The sequence below is a fragment of the Trachemys scripta genome, chromosome 2 (assembly GCF_013100865.1).
Source record: "Trachemys scripta elegans isolate TJP31775 chromosome 2, CAS_Tse_1.0, whole genome shotgun sequence".
Taxonomy (NCBI): domain Eukaryota; kingdom Metazoa; phylum Chordata; order Testudines; family Emydidae; genus Trachemys; species Trachemys scripta.
The window spans coordinates 111,653,673-111,669,501 of NC_048299.1; the positions used below are offsets into that span (position 1 = coordinate 111,653,673).

Sequence of the window (15,829 nt, forward strand, 5' to 3'; positions counted from 1 at the left end):
AGGCTCAGCCTTCCCTGACCTATTATACCCACTGCCACATTGCTGTTTCCAGGCTTCCTTTCCTGTCTGCCATTCTCCCTTATATCCTGGGTGGAATCTAATAAGCTATATCTGTCCCACTAAGTCAGAAGAGGCTGAATTTCAGCTCCTGATGGGGCTTCCAACACCTGCTATCAGGATGAGGAGAATCATTCCTCTCTGCTACAATCTATTTAAATGTGATGGGGTTGTTTTCCTACAAATGAATTATGAGATAACTTGAAGATTGGTGGAAAAAGGTAAAAAACCTACAAAACCCAGACATAAAACTTTAAGCCCCCGGACAGTGGGTTGCGTTTACAAAACTTGGCTCTGGAATAGCAGTTATGTTCTATAACACTAGCCTAGGCATATGCACGTGTTGCCTTAGGAACATGTGTGTATTTTCCTTAAAACTGACATGATAAAATCTGTGCCTCACGGATTATCAGAGGTTTATCTTCTGTAAATGAAGTCAGGTTGAAGGTGCCAGGGGGTACATCTACCCTACATGGGGGATTCGATTTAAGATACGCAAATTCAGCTACGTGAATAGCGTAGCTGAATTCGACGTATCGCAGCCGACTTACCCCGCTCTGAGGACGGCGGCAAAATCGACTTCTGCGGCTTCCTGTCAACGCGCTTACTCCCACCTCCACTGGTGGAGTAAGAGCGTCGATTCGGGGATCGATTGTCGCGTCCCAACGGGACGCGATAAATCGATTTCCGAGAGGTCGATTTCTACCTGCTGATTCAGGCGGGTAGTGTAGACCTAGCCATTATATCGTTCTAATTTTCTGAGTTAAAAGCTATAGTGAAAAATATTAATGACATTGACTCCTTTTTGTGTGGGTTTTTTTCTAGATGATCGACCAGTGAGAGATAGTGAACGAAAAGCATCCCTTTTGCATTTCACCACAGATCATGCATTTGAGTTAAAAGATTCTTCACCAACAGCAAAAGTGAATGAAATTGAAAGGTATGAACAAAGTAACAGAAGCAGTAGATTTGAAGTGTTGGAAAGGAAATTAGGGCTTAATTCAAAAACAAATATTGCACTTAGGCAAGCTTATAAACATTTTTAGTGCAAGAATCAAAAAATGCAGCTGTGGAAACATATGGAAAATCTTCATGGCTCTCATGTCCCGTCAGTGTAAATCCTATGAGTTACTTTGGGGAAATTACTCAAGTCTGTGTCTGACAAACCTTACCAATTTGTTACTTGTGCATTAAATTCCTCAGGCAAATTTCTGTGTGTTTTGAATACCACAGGTCTCTGGTTTAGGAATTCTTGCTCATTACCAGTTACATGATTCCTCTTTCTTCATTTGTCAGTTAATGCTGTTCATATTCAGTTCTGTCTTTGTCGATTTCTTGCTATAAGTAAGCCTTTCTCTGTGCTGTGCCCATCAATTTGTATTTTTATAATGGCACTAATCTCTGTTATCTGAGTGTGGGATCTGTGAAGGTACTTAGGCATGTAAGGTCCAGTTTGGGCTTGGCTGCAATCCACAAAATGCCTGCCAAACAGTGGAGGCATCAACTCACTCAGTGCCAAATTTTTCAGAGTAAATGTTCCCTCCTGCCCCCGTGCTTATGTTCCTGCTTCTGGGTAGGCATGCTGCTGCTCAACTCTAAGCTCTTGGACACCCCAGACATATTCATGAACCAGGGGAAGATAGGGGTGTGACGGGTTCCCTCCCTGGTGCCACCTGATGTATTGGGGTACCACTGAGCCTGCCTGTTCCACCAGCCTGGGCTCCCTTACTCTGTCCTGCTGAGCCAGACCCTCATGTCTCCTCCAATACACACACAGGTAGGGACACACCCAGCTGCAGAAAGACACAGACACTGAAATCAGCTCTGCGTGGGTAGGCTTCAGCTAGGGAATTGCACAGCACTCAAGTGCACACCCCCTCTGGAGTGCAAACCCAAAATTGTATCATCTTGCACTGCACAGAAATCTGTACAGAGTAAGCTCATGAGATTCACTCCCTCCCTCAAAGTGGTGAAAGATATGCACAGCTTTTTTGCGCCCCCCCCCCATTATGAATTCCACAAACTGGTTTTAAACAAAACAAAATTTATTAACTACAAAAGATTATAAGGGTTAGGAAACAGATCAAAGCAGATTACCTATCAAATGAACCAAACACCCAAACTAAGCTTAAGATACTAAAGAAACTGGTTACAAGTAGTAATTTCTCACCCTAAATGTTGTTTTTGGTAGATTGCAGTGATTCTTGAAGGCAAGCTGCTCTTACTTGCAGCTTAAAAATCCAGATATTTCTTTCACAATCCAGACACCTTTCTAGCCTGGTCTCAGCTTTTCTCCCCCTGCTTTGTCTTCGTTTCTTAGATATTTCCAGCAGTCATTCTGGGTGGGGATTCAGTGAAGAATGACCCTGATTATGTCACTCCCTTGCCTTAAATAGGTTTTACATATAGCAGGAGTCCTTTGTTTTCCAGTGTGGTTCCCCACCCCACCCACCCTGGAAACATACTGGTATTCTATCATGAAGTCCAGTACCAGATGACTTGATCATATGACCCTGCAGTGTCAAAGCAGCCATGAGTCAGAGGTTTTTTGTAGCATCCCAGGAAAGCTCAGGTAGGTGGGAGATTAGCATCTTCAAAGACATATTGTTCTCCCTAATGGTCCATTGACTTGTTCCCAGCTAGCCAGCCAGACTGATTGCATTCTGTCTGGTGGTTGTTCCCCAGGTGCAGACACTTTTGTAGTACAGATGTATTGTCAAAAGTCCTAACTTGAGATGCAAAAATGATACATTCATACAAATAGGATAATCCTATTTTGTAAATAACCTTTCCAGTGATACCTCACATGACCTATCTTGCATAAAATACATTATGATTGTGTCAATCATATAATATTACTCTGAAAAATATGGGAAGCAGCGTCACAAGGTGTTCATCTGTCTAAGTTGCATGTGGAGCCTAGTAGAGCAAGCATGTTGAGAGGCCACCTACCAGATCAGGTCCCATTCAAAAACTGGTTGGAGGTGGTGGTGATAGTGTCTTCCATTTTATAATTTTTGTCTCAATGGGAGGCCCAGGTTCAATTACCCACTGTGCTGGAGGGGGAGAAAGGATTTGAACTGAGGTCACTTAACTCTCAGTAGAGTGCTGTGCTATGTTCCCTGTAAGCTGCACGGCCGCACAGCAGTCTCTCAAGGCCCGCCAGAGCTGCCGCGGCTCGGGAGAGGAGCCCCTTCCCCGGCCGAGGCCTGACAGAGCTCACCTGGCCCTCAGCTGCTGCGTTGAGAGAAGGCTGCACCCCAAGTTTTTTGTTGAGGTTGATGGATTTCCACTCCATACGGCTAAATTCAATGCCTTGCATGCTGTCAAGTATCAGGGGGTAGCCGTGTTAGTCTGTATCCATAAAAACAACAAGGAGTCCGGTGGCACCTTGAAGACTAACATATTTATTTGGGCATAAGCTTTAGTGGGTAAAAAACCCACTTCTTTTTTTTGTTCAAGTATGGCTACTTTTAAATCTGTTATAGAATGTCCAGGAAGATTGAAGTGTTCTCCCACTGGCCATCACATACAGCCCCCAGCTAAAACCTCTCCAGCACACCATCAACGATCTACAACCTATCCTGGAAAACTGTCCCTTACTCTCACGGACCTTGGGAGGCAAGCTGGTCCTCGCTTACAGACAGCCCCCTCCCCCCCCACCTGAAGCAAATATTCACCAGCAAGTACACACCACACCGCAGAAACACTAACCCAGGAACCAATCGCTGTAGCGAAACTCGTTGCCTACTCTGTCCCCATATCTACTCTAGCGACACCATCCGATGACTCAACCACATCAGCCACACCATCAAAGACTCATTCACCTGCACATCTACTAATGTTATATGCGCCATCATGTGCCAGCAATGCCCCTCTGCCATGTACATTGCCCAGACAGTCTCTACATAAAAGAATAAATGGACACAAATCGGACATCAGGAACGGTAACATACAAAAACCAGTAGAACACTTCAGTCTTCCTGGACATTCTATAACAGATTTAAAAGTAGCCGTACTTGAACAAAAAAACTTCAAAAACAGACTTCAAAGAGAAACAGCGGAACTAAAATTCATTTGCAAATGTAACACCATTAATTTGGGCTTGAATAGGGACTGGGAGTGGCTGGCTCACTACAAAAGCAGCTTTGCCTCTCCTGGAATTGACACCTCCTCATCAATTATTGGGAGTGGACTACATCCACCCTGATTGAATTGGCCCTGTCAACACTGGTTCTCCGCTTGTGAGGTAACTCCCTTCTCTTCATGTCAGTATATAATGCCTGCATCATCTGTAATTTTCACTCATGCAGCTGAAGAAGTGAGTTTTTTACCCACAAAAGCTTATGCCCAAATAAATTTGTTAGTCTTTAATGTGCCACTGGACTCCTTGTTGTTTTTGTGGATACAGACTAACACAGCTATCCCCTGATACTTAGCAGAGATAGGAACCACTCTACAGCCTGGACGTAAGCCTCGTCCCCTGCCCAGAGATAGGTGGCTAGCACATATCCAATGGGAGATGCCAAAGATGGGTATCTAAGATGGATCCCTGCCTAGCATGCTGGCTTTTATGGATCGCCTTTGAAGGCGCATATCTCTTCCCCCTGCATCGTATGGGGAACCTAGGTGCCTAACTCGTGTTTTGCGGATCACAGTGTTACTGTGACTTTGTAGGCGCTAAAAGTTAGGCAATTCAACAATCAGTGTCATAGCACCTACGTCCCTTTGTGGATTCCACCATGAGTGCTTGTTGGCTTGTCTTTCCACATCCAGAGCTGGATATCAGATCATTTTCTGAGAGTGAAAATCATTACAAATGGATTTATAGTGGAAGATTCTTGTATTCAAAATGCCTTTTGCCCTTCTGGATTTCATTTTAAAAGCGGTTCAGTTACTCTTACTTAACCTATTATGTAATTAAATTGTTAATTGGCAATCTTTTTGTTGTGTGTTTGTTCAGTTCCTAACAAATGGGGCACTGATCGGGCTCCCTAGGCACATGAGAAGGAGATTCACAAAAGCCAACAAGCTGCGCAGCCAATACTGTATGAGAGAGGTGTGGCTTAACTGGGCAGGAGAAATGTAGGGGACTTTATTGGCAGAAACTTAAATACCTAGGGAATTTAGGCACCTACATGGTTATGCAGCAGCTGCATGGGATTTTGGAGATCTGGATTTTGTACTTGAGAACCTAAAGTAGCAGTTAAGCATCTAAATCCCTTTGTGGAAATTTCCCTTTTACTTTGGTGGCTGAGGCATCCAACCCCAGTTCAGCTGTAACTACTTTTCGGGAGCTGATGTGATTGAGCACATATCTCCAAAAATATTATTTAATTGGAAAAAATTGGTTCATGGTACCACTGTTACAAACTTTACCTGTACTAGCAGGTGTTAATCTTGTCATGCTGTAAATTTCATGTGCTGTTACTGCTTTTTTAAATCTTAAGAATTGAATTCTTTCAATAATCAGTCACTAAATATTTTGAAACTTACAGCAAATTTAAAATTTGTTGTAAAAGTTTATAATCAACCTTAAAATAGCTGGGAAGTTGCATACAAATCATACCATTTTAATTTTACTTCTAAAAATGTGCTGGAAGATTCCTTTCAACATATTATCATTCATTCTCCCTCCTCCCCCCAATAATTACAATATAGATTGGAGTCAGTTGCAGACAAACACAGACAAAAGGTAGAAGAAAGACTGTATTATTCCCATTTCATAGATGGGAAACTGGGACTCAGAGATTAAGTGAATGGTCTAAAAATCACACAGGAAATTTGTGGCAGTGCTAGGAATTAAAACCAGATCTCCTGAGTCAATCTAGTGCTTTATCCAATATCTTGTAAGAAAACAACTAATCTTTTACCTAGAATAAAAAACTGGGCTGGTCCACTACTTATTTTACTGAGTATCAATGTTAAAGTCGGTTTTTATCAGCACAAAAAGGATCTTTAAATACAGGGAACCACAACATTAAAATAAGGTGACAGTGTGACAGCATATTTTCCTTAACAGATCTGGCCAGCCACGGATAGCATATATTAACTCCATGTCAAGGAAGTGTTCAGTGATGGATGAAGAAGATGAAGCAGTGCTAAACTTAATTACAAAGTGTGAATGGGACTTGAGCAAACCTCTTGGAATAACAGGATCTGCTAAAAAGGACCCTGAAGTAGAATTTCACAGTTTACAAAGTATGTTGATATACCTTTAAAAATTAGGTAATTAGTGAATAGTTTAAAAAGGAGATCTTCAGAGTTTAGGGGCCATATCTTCTCTGTCTTTGAATATTTTCAAATGCATCACTTTAGCATTTTTAAAGCAGTCAACTTACTTTGCTTACATAAAATAAACAAAAGACTAAAATTAAAGATTTTTTTATGTATTGAACTATATGTAAACATTGATATTCTTTGCTTACTTTTCCATTAAAATCTTTATTATGTATCATATTTTATATGAAACGTGCTATATGGAAGAGAAATTGAGTAAAACTTCCATTATCTTGTGATACATCCCTTAGTAGAAACTTTGAAAAATACTATGAAATAAAATACTCCTATAAAATAAAAATCATAACGTAAGTCCAAAAGAGCTCTGTAGAGGTGCAATAGTAGTACTTTCCCTCCATGCAAGTACTATATCCAGAAACTTATATTGGAGCCCTAAAAATTCTGGGCCATGTCACCTCCCCCTTGAGCTATTTTCACATATTGGAAAGAAAAGTGTTTTGAGGGACTTTCTTTTGCATTTGGGAATGGGGTAGAGCTGGATTGGACCCCTGTAAAAGTAACAGCGGAAGATTGACTCCTCAAACTAGTGGATTAATCCTCCAGGATCCAGAGAGGCCCTATGACTCTCTATAACTACACTCTCTTCACATGTATATCTATTATGTTGCAACCCTATTAAACTTAGCCTGTTTTATAAAACTACTAAACTTTAATTCAATCTCTTGTTTCCCAAGGTATTCGCAATATTGAAGATAATGTTGGCATTACTATGAATAGGAAATCTGAAACCAGACCCATCAGCCTACAAATGCGGAAGCAACAAGCAAATATGCCTATGGTAAAACAAACAAACAAACAAAAAAAACAAAAAAAACCAGACAAACAAACTTGTATTGTGTTGTCTTTAACTATTTAAGCCTGTAAGCTACTATACAGATTTTAGGAGAAACACTAGATGCACAAGTGCAGGCATGTAGGAATACCCTTTCTCTGGCTGTAAATGAAGTGATCTTAAATGTTTGAATCTAGTCTTTGTCGGGTATATTCAGCTTAGTTCAGTTGATGGTATTGGTTCAAAAATGGGATGGCTACCACTATTGGATCAAAACCCTTGTGGCTACCACTATTTTAATCACATTCAGTCCTGCTCTGAGTAGGGTTAGGTAATATGATGATTAAAATGCTGGCAGTTAGACTATACTAACCCTCATACCACTGCACCAGTGGTAGCAACAGTGGGAAATTTTAGAGCTCCCTTTGCATACATCTGCACTGTGATGAGACCCTCCCAGTACACCTGCAACTGGCCCAGTCAGCTGACTCAGTACTGAACTGCAGTGCTATAAAATTGCAATGTAGACGTTAGGGCTCGAGCGGGAGTCCAGACTATGGGACCCTCCCCCTTTGTGGGGTCTTAGAGCCCTGCGAGCCAAAAAAAAATAATTAGCTGACCCAGGTCAGCCATGCATCTTTTATTGCAGTGTAGACATACCCTTAGTGTTCTGTGAGTTGGTTAGTAGAAAAAAAGTTCAAAATGGAGCTCTGCTTTTATTGTGTGGTTGGTTTGTTTTTATTAATATAGTTCCAAAAGAATGTGAGGTGCTTGACAGGCAAAATCTCTTCGGCAGAAATGGGTGGATGCCAATTAAAATCAGTCGTAGAATCAACACAGTATCCATTAATACATGCAATTACTAATGTGCAGGTTGGTTTCAATCCCCATTTGGCACTGACCTGGTACGTGCCAAAATCCAAGGAATTTAAATTTTAATGCTCGGAGCCATATATAATGACCACTTTTGCCTGAATAGATTTCGGTTTACATTCACAAAAGTGTCTTTTGTGTGTAGGTGCCTTTGACAGGTAATGGAAAAATATTAATCAAGACAAGTAACCTAACATTACCCATGTAGCCAAAATGAAAAAGAAAAAATAAAGATATCCTTCTCCAAATTCTTGAGCAAACAGAGGTGTTTTCAGTGCCTTGAAGGTAAACAGCTTTGGACTAATTTGGATCAGGAGGAGAATGAGCTCCAAAGCCTAGGTTTCCTTCATGGAGAAGGCCCTATCGGCAGCCCCTTCCCTTTTAAACCAAGGCTATTCTGGTTTTGGCACTTCCACTGCTTAGTAGTATTGCTTGCATGCAAAGAGAGGCTAATGCAGAATGAGGGCAGACTCAGTGGTATTTTAGAAAAGGACGATTTAAATCTACGCTCCCGAGACTTCATTTGCTGCCAATTTATTCTGGATACAGTTCAAGATACTGATTTTTTTGCTCAGAAATTCATTATTGGTTTGGGCCCCGACTACTTTAGCAGCCACCTCTCTCCTTATGCTTTTGTCTGACTGTTGAGACCATCAAGTCTCCTTAAATTGACTGGCCCCAAATTTACATGAGGGGTCTCATGGCAGGGTGTTTTTCAGAGGAGACTTCTCAGTTATAGATCTTGCTCCCTTCTTTGGGAAAGAGAGAGCTTAAGGTTCTTAATCTGTGGGTCGCATTGCAAAGCCCATCTGTTTACTCAGGTTTTTTTGTGAGGGAGTTGCTGCTTTAAGTAGGAGGGTGCTTTCTGAGTCATGGAGAAAAATAGTATTTGCACCTAAAGACTGAGTCTGGCCCAGAATAACTTTCTTTTTTTAAAGGTAAGATATGAGTTGAAGTGAGAATAGAGTTTCAGAAATTACTCTTAAATTATTCCCTAGAATTTTGCACTAATGCAGGGTAAGGGCTTGTCTATATGAACATTTAGTTTGCAGCAAACAGGGGTGTGAATCTTCCCTGCCATGGACCAAATGTCCATGTGGACCCTGATGATCCGTATTAACAGTTTGTTAGTGTGCTTTGACGTAGTTCTCTGGACTAGCTCAAAGTGCACTAGCAAACCGTTAACACCCATCAGCAGGGTCTGCATGGACAGTGTAGTGTGTGGCAGATTCGCACCCCAAGATGCCATGAACATCTTGCTAAATATTTCACTGTTCTGGTCCAGTAATAATAAGCTGAGTACTGTTCTGTATCTATAAAATCTACTATTAGCTTCAGCATTTGTTTTCTATCTCCCTTTTGAAAGGGGGAAAAATTAGTGAGAGAAAAGGAGAACTCTAGACAAGCACTTTGGAAATGTTTTCTTGTTAATCTATCATTCACTTACATGATGTCAAATATCAGAGGGGTAGCTGTGTTAGTCTGAATCTGTAAAAAGCAACAGAGGGTCCTGTGGCACCTTTGAGACTAACAGAAGTATTGGGAGCATAAGCTTTCGTGGGTAAGAACCTCACTTCTTCAGATGCAAGATGACTTGCATCTGAAGAAGTGAGGTTCTTACCCACGAANACATGCTCAAAATTAAGCACCTGCATAAATCTTCACAGTATTGGGGCCCTAGAGTTTACAATTCAGTAGAAATTTTGGCAGGTAATGTCTTCCTTGAATTAACTGTACTTCCTATAAGAACATGTAAGTGAATAGCAACAGAGGGTCCTGTGGCACCTTTGAGACTAACAGAAGTATTGGGAGCATAAGCTTTCGTGGGTAAGAACCTCACTTCTTCAGATGCAAATGCATCTGAAGAAGTGAGGTTCTTACCCACGAAAGCTTATGCTCCCAATACTTCTGTTAGTCTCAAAGGTGCCACAGGACCCTCTGTTGCTATTCACTTACATGTTCTTATAGGAAGTACAGTTAATTCAAGGAAGACATTACCTGCCAAAATTTCTACTGAATTGTAAACTCTAGGGCCCCAATACTGTAAAGATTTATGCAGGTGCTTAATTTTGAGCATGTGTGTAATCCATTTGAAATAAATCGAATTGCACAGATGCTTAAAGTACAAGACTTTATGGGATTGGGGTCTAAGTGGCGGTACACTTTACGTAAAGATGAACTAAAGTTTAGAAATTTTTCTTAATAAATTGTTCAACATACCAAACCAGTTACGTGTGCTCGAAACTATCTTTGCACTTTAAAAACAATATTATTTTAAAATACATACCTCCTTTATTTACCTGTACAGAATCTTGGATTCTGTGGTTTTCCTATAACAGCTGATTATTTCGTTTTAAGAGGCAGAATAAAGCTTTCAAGGCATAAGTCTTGATTTGAAGCACTTTATCAGATTTGCAGTATAGTTTCCTGAGTGCTATGTTTTCATACTGATTATGTATTGATATTTTTAAATCTAGGATGTTAGTTCAGAAACCAGAAACGCATTGAAAGTTCAGGAAACGGACGAAGGTAACAGTTGTTTGTGTGTTAATCTTGTGCTGTATATTATGTCTATGTACAAAGAACAATCTTTGGTACAACAAATGAGTAAAGATTATGTAGTTTTTAATCTTATTTGTCAATTATCGGATATTCCAATTTAGTGGGGCTATTTACCATTAATTTTACTGCTATGGGAGTTTTACTGACAAATAAAGGAAAAGCCGACGGCTTTAACATGCATTGAGAGAATAATTTAATCTATTCTAGTTTTTAATCATTGACTTCTTGTTTGTGTCAGATACTTTTATCAAAGATAAAATTACTCATTGTTAGCCCTGCAATAGCATTTGAAAATATTTCAGGTTCATACCTTTTGCAAATAATTCTGCATCCTGTGTATTGCTATTATGTGGAGATCTACAGGAGACTCATTGCAATGTTAAATTAGAAATTTATAAAGCTATACACACCCAGTTTCCTGAATAAAGATTCAAAACTTGGATTAATTGCAAAAATAAATAGCCATTACTTTACCATCTTTTAAAAAAGTTTATTCTGATAGAGGATCACCGAGTATTCTATGTTACAAATTCCAAGATGTGTGTTTATTATGTTACTTCCTACCATCTAATTTAAGGAGTTTAAATAAATTTTTAAAACATAATATAATTTGTTTCTAGAGTACAGAAGTTTGCCTGATTGTTCACCAACTCTGCCTGTTGTACATAATACCATTAAGCAAGGGAATGAGAAAAGGAAAAATAGTACCAAAGTTACATTTTCAGACAATAAGAGTCAAGATCTTCCTAAGAGAGACCCTAATCTGAAATTTCAAGATGAGGCTGAATCTTATAAAAAAATTACAACCCATGCCAATTTCACACCCCATCCAGGTAACCAATGCAGAAGTTTTGTGCTTTTTCTTGAGTTGTTCAGATAACTTCTATAATGCAAACTTTCATTGTCCGCTGTGTGTTTATATGGAAGTGTCTGGTTACAGCAGTTCTGCTATCTCATTTGTGGTTTTCTGAGTGTATTTCTAATCTTTTTACTCAGACCGCTGTTAACTCCAAATGAAAAGACAAACAAACCCCAAACTGTCTACAAATCCAATTCATTTCCATGTGTTCTGTATTTGTTAGTCAGCAAAGTCAGATTATAAACAACTTTTTGAAATTCTAGTCAAGATGTGACTTGCGTACATTTTTATTTACTCACAGGTTGGTGAAAGACGAGCGTGTCTCCCGCACCTCACATCCGGTGGCATATAGGAGTCATAATGGAACTGCCAGGGCCCCAGAGAGAATTTTCCCTGGTGCAGGACCAGCATGGGACCAACGTACCTGGCTCCGTGCTGCCCCTCCCAACCTTACAGTGCCCGGCATAGGGGCATGGCAGAAGGGAGATTGGCCATAGCATTTGGAGCAACATGACTAGGGGTTGCTCTTTAACCCAAAATAGCTGGAGAGGTTGCCATAAATTAGCGAACCCCTTGGAAACACTCTGACTTACACTAGGGGCTGTAATGGCCCTTAGAACAGGTACAATCTGGTAGATGCAAAGATGCCTGGTGGGGTGCCATCTGTGCTGAGCTTCCTGAGACATACACCACAGAATCTAGCCCAATTGCTTATTTCAGTTATTTGGGGGAGCCTCTGACTAACTCTTCCTCTCCCCTCTTTTCTAGAGAAAACAGAGTTAGCGCTCGGTGAAAAATCATAGTAGAGACAAAGCATCGGTAGCTTTTACCTCAACGTAGCTAGTAGAGGTCAAACCTGTGGGGGCTGCGAAGTAAAGAGTAGAGCAGAGTGAATAACTGATTTTTCAGTTTAGTGACTGAAATGAAAACAAGGTTTGTTTGAGGTCAAAGTGAAATATTTTGTTACTTTTAAAATTTATTTAAACTAGCAAAATATCAAAATGAAACTTTGTTTCGAAAAGTTGAAATGTCTCATTTAAAAAACATTGATATGAACAATTTTCTTTTGAATTTTTCTCATTTATTCGGCTGAAGCTATTTGCTGAAATCAACCCAAATTTGTAAATAGATTGAATTGACCTAAAAATGCATTTTTTGGCAAAAAAGGAATTGGACTGAAAAATTTCACCTGGCTCTAGTAGAAAAGTACCAGTGTATTGTCTCCACTATATGGACAGCCATCTCAAGAGAAAAAGTAAATAAAACCTCCACACTTTTTTTCTTGTGTACTGAAGACATAGTCTTAAATCGGTTCTAGGAGGACTGTGCAGCAGCCACAGTCCCCAGAAGGAATTTTGGTTGAAATCTTCTTGGAAGATCTCAGGTTTAATATCTGGTCCATGTCAATGGCCCCACCTAGTGGATTTTTCCAATATTGCTAAATAATGTTTGCCATTTGACAAGGATTGTTTAATAAATGAACTCTCCACTCATTTCGTGAAGTATGTACCTATATTCTAGACTATAGTAATGAAATACTTTTGTTCAACTAATGTCTTTCAATTTAAGCACAAAGGGCTGTTGTTGGCCACATTATAATCAGCTCTCACTTAAAGAGCACTGGTGCCAAATATTAGTTGGTTTAACTTACTCAGTCTTCATTGATTCCATAGCATATTAGGTTAGCATGAACATCAGTACTTTAAAAGTTCTAAATGATACTGTCATGAAATAACATTTGTACTAAGCCCAAGTAGTGACTCTGTGGTTAAAAATTTTTGGGCAGTTTCCCTTATAAATTTAATTTTGATATTCAATCTTCTATGCAGCTTACGCTTAGGACAGAGGTGTTTTTTGTTTGTTTTTTAATTCAGTAAATTTAAATTTGGGCTTCAATCTTAACCTGCCTCTAGTTTCTTAAACAAACATTTTATTGTAACTATTACAATAATATCTCTACATAATGCTTGCCTTTTGGTTTCAATAACATATAATTCTAAGACAGAGTGGCACTGTACATAATATTGAATGACTAGTAGACTGGAGGTAAATCTGTTATTCATTTTGAAATAATTTATATAATATAGACTTAGATGTCATTCAATGAAAAACATGCTTATTTCAAAGCTGAAAAAAGTTAAAATTTCCTGACCTATCCTAGTAGTAAACCTGTTCTCTGGACCAATTAACTTTATCATCTCTTTACCAGTGTTCAGAAAAAAATAGTTCAACCCTTGTTTAAAAATGGTATATTAATGTTTTGTTAATTTTTTGACTTTTGATGCTAATTTAAAAGAACAAGGTCATTCTGGTTAAGTGACTCTGTATTTTTTCTTTTGGAGACTCTCAAGAAATTTCTTCTCCAGTCCTCTCCTCTCCAAAGATGCATACACAGGCTCAGAAGATTTTTAATACATTATCAGCATCTAGATTACTTTGCAATAGAACATCACATAATGGAGGAAACCAACCAGTTCAGAACCAAACTTACTCTGCAGCTTTGCAGAAAAATAATGGACAACCTAATGTTAGTGTGAATGTGTCTAAACAAGAAACAATGCAAGAGAGTGGGAGAAACCATCCTCCTTCCATTCAGGAACCTGGACCTGAAGAGCAAAGGCCAAATAGCAAAACTACAGATGTCAGAGAGGTAAACGCTAGAACAGAAGAGTTGGTGATTTCTTTAAAGTGTTTAGTTTCATTATTTATTATTAGATTGAACTATTAAAATGGACAATTACTAAAGACAAAACAAAATAGTGTTTAGTTTTTCCTCCACCAATACCAGTTTGTTGTCGTCAGTGCGCTGTCTTTATCTTGCCATGAATGAGTGCCCATAACATCCACAGCCATTATTATAAAATAGTAATTTAGCTTGCTCATTATCTGATCTGGCACTGAAGAATGCTAACACGGAGGAACATGGTTTAGGAGTGACTATTAGTCTCACTGATGCAGTAAAAAGACTGAGGATTGTCAAGATGATATACTGACAGTATATGGCAAGGCCCTGTGTGCTTTGTTGTATACTGGACCTAACCTTTGCAGCAAGGCCTCCTGACTTGTGTGGCATAGCAGTGCAGAATTCTGTGTTGCCCTGGAATTTTTGCAGCAGCTTCAAGTTAGTTAAAAGATACTGTTAGATCATCCTCTCCAGCTCCCTAAAAATGCAGGATTGTTTTGTTCCTTACAGTAAATAGAAATTGCAGTAAATAGAAATTGTGATAAAGTTGTGGGAGTTGGCAAGAGTCCTTTTTAAAAAAAAAAAAAAAAAAAATTAAAGCAAATGCCCCATGCTTATTCACAATTTGGCTTTGTAGTTCACATCTCAGGGAGATGAATTCCTGTCTTTGCTCTTGCTATTCTTTGGCTGGAGAAAGTTTTATTCTGTAGTGGCTGGAACTTCACGAACAGAGACATACTTTTTAAAAATGAAAAATTACAATGTACTGAATATTGCAATAGTCAGTAAACACTGCAAAAAGACCCTGTTCTTGCGGAATTCATTTTTATATGTATCCGCTCTCCCTGATGTTATGGTTGTCTGAGTGAAGATTTTTCCGTGTATGTTTAGTAAAAGCTACTATCTCCCTCCTGAAAATTGTCCTAGAGCAGATTGAGGTAACTGGGCACTGGACTCTTGGCTAAGTTGAGAGGGACTTAGTGTCAGATGGAGATGGAGCTTCACTAAGCTCTGCTGAAATTTAGTAGATGCTGATCTGAAAGCTCAAAAAAAACCCCAACTTTCAATCACTTACAACTTTTTACTTTCCCGCTGCCCAAACCAAGCAGTACTGTGTGTGTATGGTGTTTCAAATTCCATTTGTTTTTGCTGTAACCCTATTAAAAATGTTTAATTACAGTAGTTGTCCTGGAGAAAACACATTTTCTCCCTCTATGTGTATATATTACACAAGAAAAACTACATTAAAAACATTAAGCTTGCAAATTCAAATACTCAAAATGTTAGAATTAATGTTGCGTGGCCCCTTCCATGTAGAGGTTATAAATAATACACAGTCTTTAATTATGTGATTAAATGCTGTTTCCCCCCCTTCCCCCCTCCCCCCCCCCGATCCCTTGCCTCATTCACTGCAAGGGAGCTTGCTCTGGGGATGAATCAGGATTGTGTAGTGAAGGAGGCTGTTGTCTGTAGCACTCCTGCCTCATTTGTTGCAGAAGTTGGAGGGCGTGTAGTGAATGAGGCAGGGGATTGCAGGAAGGGAAAGGATGGTCTCCTGGTTAAGGCAGTTGAATTCTGCCCTTGGTATTGGATTCTGTCCCTGCCTATGCCTCAGAGTTCCTGTTCAGTGTTAGGCAAGTGACTAATCAAGTGATAGGGATGGTGCATGGTAGTCTGGTCAGCACTAGGAACTGAGAGAGGCTCAAGCATGCTCAGTGAAGAT

General features: G+C 39.5%; 1 protein-coding gene across 3 annotated transcripts in view; it reads left to right on the top strand.

The window, feature by feature from the left end:
• The window catches only part of CEP72 (centrosomal protein 72), a 52,303-nt gene that overhangs the window by 11,298 nt on the left and 25,176 nt on the right, over window positions 1–15,829 (top strand). For all 3 annotated transcript variants that reach the window (XR_004644563.1, XM_034761417.1, XM_034761418.1), the window contains 6 exons: window positions 883–997; window positions 6,080–6,258; window positions 7,032–7,135; window positions 10,480–10,531; window positions 11,185–11,397; window positions 13,766–14,073. Coding sequence is in view for 2 of the 3 variants with exons in the window: in XM_034761417.1 (XP_034617308.1) it covers window positions 883–997; window positions 6,080–6,258; window positions 7,032–7,135; window positions 10,480–10,531; window positions 11,185–11,397; window positions 13,766–14,073 (971 nt within the window). In the remaining variant the exon portion in view is untranslated. The remainder of the gene's footprint in view (window positions 1–882; window positions 998–6,079; window positions 6,259–7,031; window positions 7,136–10,479; window positions 10,532–11,184; window positions 11,398–13,765; window positions 14,074–15,829) is intronic.